At 38.0% G+C, this 5,134-nt stretch overlaps 1 protein-coding gene across 3 annotated transcripts in view; it reads right to left on the bottom strand.

Annotated features, from left to right (window-relative positions):
* Nucleotides 1-1,454: 1,454 nt before the first annotated feature.
* Nucleotides 1,455-5,134, bottom strand: part of psda (pleckstrin and Sec7 domain containing a) — a 36,706-nt gene continuing 33,026 nt past the window's right edge. For all 3 annotated transcript variants that reach the window (XM_065296857.1, XM_065296858.2, XM_065296859.2), the window contains 4 exons: nt 4,974-5,131; nt 3,920-4,064; nt 2,839-2,982; nt 1,455-2,695 (listed from right to left, as the gene is read on the bottom strand). In XM_065296857.1, coding sequence (XP_065152929.1) covers nt 2,441-2,695; nt 2,839-2,982; nt 3,920-4,064; nt 4,974-5,131 — 702 coding nt within the window. In that variant the 3' untranslated portion in view covers nt 1,455-2,440. The remainder of the gene's footprint in view (nt 2,696-2,838; nt 2,983-3,919; nt 4,065-4,973; nt 5,132-5,134) is intronic.

Here is a 5,134-nt window from a genome sequence, read left to right as displayed (position 1 = left end):
TTTGGTCTTTAAATGGTAATGAGAAACACAACACGTCTTGTTTGGTTTAAACTAGCTACCCAGTCTCACGAGGTTTCGTGATAGTCATGTAATTTTTTTATTCTTTTTTTTCTTGATATTATCACGAATTTCAGCGTTTTTTCGTGATCGTAACAAATTACTGTTTTCGTGTGAATATCACGTATTGGTTACTCAACTGCTTTTTCCTATTCTAAACCATTGTCGCTTCGGTTTAGGGTTAGATTTGGTGCTTGGATTAGCATGTCACTTTATACATTGGTTTGTACTATTTTTTTCTGATTTATTATTTTATATGTCGCCTGGCATTAGGGTTAGAGTTGCGTTTGGGTAGGGATGTAATTTTATGTAAATCTAACCCTAAACCGAAGCGACAATGGTTAGAAAGTAGGACAAAACAGTTGAGTAACCAATACCTGATAATCACACGAAAACAGGAATTCGTTATACGATCAATGAAAAACGCGTAAAGTTGTGATAATATCACGAAAAAAGAAACAAAAAGTTATGTGACTATATAACGAAATTTCGTGAGACTGGGATGAAACTAGAGATGCACCAATATTATATTTTTACACCGATAGCCGCTTATTTTCTAAATGTTTCTAAAAAAAATAAATGTATTACATTTTCAAAATTTTATCCGTTCATATAATGACCATTAATATTGAACGTTAATCTAGTGATGTTTCTTTACATTTTCTATACACAGAGCTTAAATCCATTGCATTGTCCTGTTCTTTCTTGATTGACAGGATATATCTGCCATGGCTATCGGCTGATAGTGTGAGAATTTTTTTTTTGTCGACCAATATTGATTATTGGCTGATATTTTGGTGCATCTCTACTTTAAACTCTTCACATAGAATTAAATGGATACAATTATTGTTTCAAAACAGATTTATTTTAACTAGACCTCCAAAACGTACAAACAGCATTGTTTCTTACAGAGAATTCGTAACATAATATTCACATTATATACATCTAAAATGAATAACACAACACAAAACTATAGAAATAAATTACAAGTACAGAAAAAACTGGGTTACACCAAACTACTCTGAGTGGTTGAGTGTTCCCTATAAAAACCTGTTCAGGTATAGAAATACTCAAAACAGATAATAAATGTTCAAAATATATAAATAACTTTTTTTCATTAAATACAGCTATTATTTATAGTGCAGGGAGTATAACACTACTGAAGTGCATTTGGAATTTTTAATCCCAGTTTTCATTTGTCAACATCCCAATCATTGCACTTTGTGTTTTAAGTTTTCAATTTGATTTATATGTTGGTAGTGCTAACAGTCAGTTTAGATCTTCATGACCTGGATTTGCAGTGATGATGTATTTTTACAATTTCTTGGATTCTTCATGATTCGGATATCAGTAAGATAATAAGGTTATAAGCTTACCTTTAGTTTTTTTTATATAAAAAAAACAATACTTCACATTTTAACATCATCTTTCAACATCAGTTTGTTAACTGACCAAATGACATCCACTTCAACAGATCTCTCAATTGAGGTATTAGATGTGGTTATTCTGAATGAACCAGCATTTAGTGCCCTATCTTAACTAGTGGTGGAATATGTGTCATGTCAACACTATCAATCACAAATTTGAAAATGAATGCCTGAGTATTAAATAGTTTGGCCATTTTCGAAAGGGTTTTGACACAGATTTTGCATCACGTAATCTCGAGCTCAATACGTAGTTTACATGTAAATCTTTACACCAAATAATACAATGAGATAAAAGATTTGATGGCTTTAACACATTGCACATTGAATTCTTTAAAAAAAAAACAATTTGGACATAGTTTGTGTTGAAATGATGGTGCATACAGAAAATAACACAGTAACTGTACCAAACGATGAACTGATTGTCTTCAAACATCTAAGGCATGCTTTGCGACATGCTTTTAAACAACTGTACAGGCTAAATTCTTCCACTTTCTTGAACTTGACTACTCAACCTCAGATATGAAATAGTTGTTTGAAAAGCAAAATCTACACTTCTTAAATATTGAATGTAAACAATGCATGTTGACATGACAAAGAGGACTCATTTGGTTATCGCCCCACCAGAAACGGCAATAAAGCAACACAATTCTGTTGTTCCACAACAAATTTTTAAACAAACCTGTGTAACAAGCGAAATACACAAAGATAAATTCGACGGGTATGTTGGGATGACCAACAGTAAAAAAACAACAACGTGATGCTCCTTTTGCGACCACTGACAGATTTGGCCCTTCGGTTGCTGCTGGCCAGTAAAGCAAGCTTCACCGATTCCCATGTAGGGGTAAGCCGGTCATGCGGTCACTTCTTGCGATGCCTTGACGCGAGTCACCATTTGTAACTCCTGGCATCTTAATAACACACCTGATGGGACACAGTGTCCCCTTGTGCCCGTTTCCTCACTGTTTGACAGCCTCTCTGTAGCTGTGTCTCTGACCTGTCTCTGAGCGCTTGACCCTCTTCCTGCTGCTGCTCCTCCTGCTGGACTCTTTGGTGCTGCTGGCATGGCTGTTATCCTGGGGTAACGTGGGACTGGAATGAGCTCTCTGCAACCCGCCATCATCAAACAAATGGGACTCAAACGCCGCCAAGTCCGTCTCTCCTGTCCGAATCTTAGCCCTCAGTAGCATGGCATATGTCCCGTAGCGTGTTTTCTGGAAAACATGTTTAAGGGGGATTAAAGGGTTAAACATTTTTTATTTGGTCATTGCAAGATCATGACTACTGTATACTGTATACAATATTGTAAAGAATCTTCAATGAAGGGTGAATGCAAAGTAAAATGTGATATGTTCACCTCAAAGTCCAGATACTCTTCCCTTTGCTTGTGCTCTTCTTGGTCCCTGCTTTTGGTCTTGCGGTCTTGGGGTGTCGAGCGCAGATCCTGTAGCTCAGCAGAAACGGCTCGAAAACGTGTCTCGTGAGATTTAAGCTGCTCTTCCTGACAAGTCATACAGAACAAACCGTCAGCAATGCTGTCAACAGACAGTAACGTTGGCATGATGGGTAAATCAGTTTGCCAGGTGTGTTGCTATGTAACATTTCAGAGTGTGAACTGCTTTTTAATGCCGGGTACACACAAAAAGATTTTTGACATCTTATAAGATTTTCAAAATGTGACATACTATAAACATAAGGATAAAAAATCCTAGATTTAACCGTTTTGCTCCTGTAGTGTGTGGTGTGCCATGATGTGTCAAATACAGCACACCACACACAAACACATTTTCAACCAGAGTCTCGACTGTGAACACAGGAAATCTCTCAAAATCTCGTGAGACTTTAGAATAAGCATGGCGGATGATATGCAGGAAGAAATTTCAATGATATTCACAGAAAATTCAAGGGGAAAAAGTGTTTGGGTAAAGTCGTGGAGACAGCGGGAACATAGTCTTTACAAATTCACTTTGCATCAACTTCACTTTGTGCTGTGCCATGACCATACATGACTGCTTTCATCTTCCATCATCTCGCTTTCTGATTGGATATTGTTTAGTTTCATGTGATAATCTCAAGAGCGTGGGCGCGTTTGTCCTCGAGGCTCCCCCACACATCAGGATTTCTGATTGTAAATATTAAACATGTTTAGTATTTACAATTCGCGATCGGGGTGGCTCCAACGTTCATCCGATCAGATTCAGATACTCTTAACACACCTCCCACCAAGGGAAAATCTGATTAAATAATCTGTAGAGAGGACCATCAAGATAATCGGGACATATCTAGGATTCTCGGAACGGGGAAAAAAAATCAACCCAAAAACAACCCGATTATATTTTGGTGTATACCCAGCATAACAGTACACAGTTTTAACCCATAAACAGTGGCTTTCTGAGGGTTAATGATCTCTGTACTATCAATTCGGATTTGTCGGGTACCTGTGAAAGCTTGGTGCTTGAGCCTGGTAAAAGAGGGCGGCTAAACTTCTTCTGGGAGCCGATGGCTGCTGGGAAAGGCGGAGCCGAGAACATGGCCGCCACTGTGTTGATACGGGTGATCCAGGACTGCATTTGCTCTGCGTTGCTGTGGGTTAAAAAAGCAACAAAATATCAAAATAACTTTTTTCTGCTCAAGGAAAGTGTACTACAACTGACACAGCCTGAACACTAAACAATCAGGCAGATTAAGCAGCATAGTGCGAGATAGCCCCCAAATTTGTTTAAAGGTGACATAGAATGATTGAACGGAGTATTTATCCTTGTTCTGTGATGTGACATGTAGACAAAAATGTTTTGTTTGGGTCTGTAATGCCTTAGAAGCTTCCTAAAACCCTCTCTCAGATAACTCTATTAGGGTGGGGGATTTTAAACAAGTGGTTTTGCACTTGGTTTTGACTTAACTTGCAATCTCATTACAGATTGGCTGACTTTGCTGCCACTCAAAAAAATTTAGCCAATTATTTTAAAGTGGAGGGGCAGTTAGATGCCTGTGATGTCATAAGCATCAGTTTTTCAGATTGGGCTGTTTTCTGGCTGACATTTCTAAAAGAGGAATTTCTATGAGACTGAGATGTTTAACATGTCTAGAACTTTTTGTGTGTTCGTGAATGCGGGTAGACTACCATTATTCAACAAAGACAAGATAAAAATGGTTTTTCATTTTCTGTCCCCTTTAATTGGAACAGACAGAATAGCTGAGAAGGATTAGTCCTCTTCGGAGACACATGTCGAATCATTCATTTCAGATGAGAACACTCTGACAAGGACATTACCAGTCCGATCATCAATCAGCAGGTGATCTGGGTGCGCTTAGGTGTATTTTTGCCCATTAGTCTTATACCTGCTGTCAAACTACATGTCATATTTCCTATTAAAAATTTTAATGTTGATAAGGTGCAAAAACAAATGCAGAAACCTATTCTGTAACATTTTAGGCTTAGATTATTTTGCAAAGCGACATTCCAGCACATTGCACAGATGAGATGAGACTTACGAGGCCTGTAAGAGAAAGACTCTCCAGTCAGCAGTGCGAAGGTAAAACACATTGGGTCTCTTGCTGTAGTCTGCTGCTCGCATGGCTAAAGAATGATGGATGGATACTGCATTCTTTAAGTCCTCATCAGACAGCTGCTTATCTGGACGATATTCATCCTT

The sequence above is a fragment of the Paramisgurnus dabryanus genome, chromosome 20, assembly GCF_030506205.2.
Source record: "Paramisgurnus dabryanus chromosome 20, PD_genome_1.1, whole genome shotgun sequence".
Taxonomy (NCBI): domain Eukaryota; kingdom Metazoa; phylum Chordata; class Actinopteri; order Cypriniformes; family Cobitidae; genus Paramisgurnus; species Paramisgurnus dabryanus.
The sequence above is the reverse complement of the archived record's forward strand: the minus strand, read 5'-3'. Positions and strand labels throughout refer to the sequence as shown.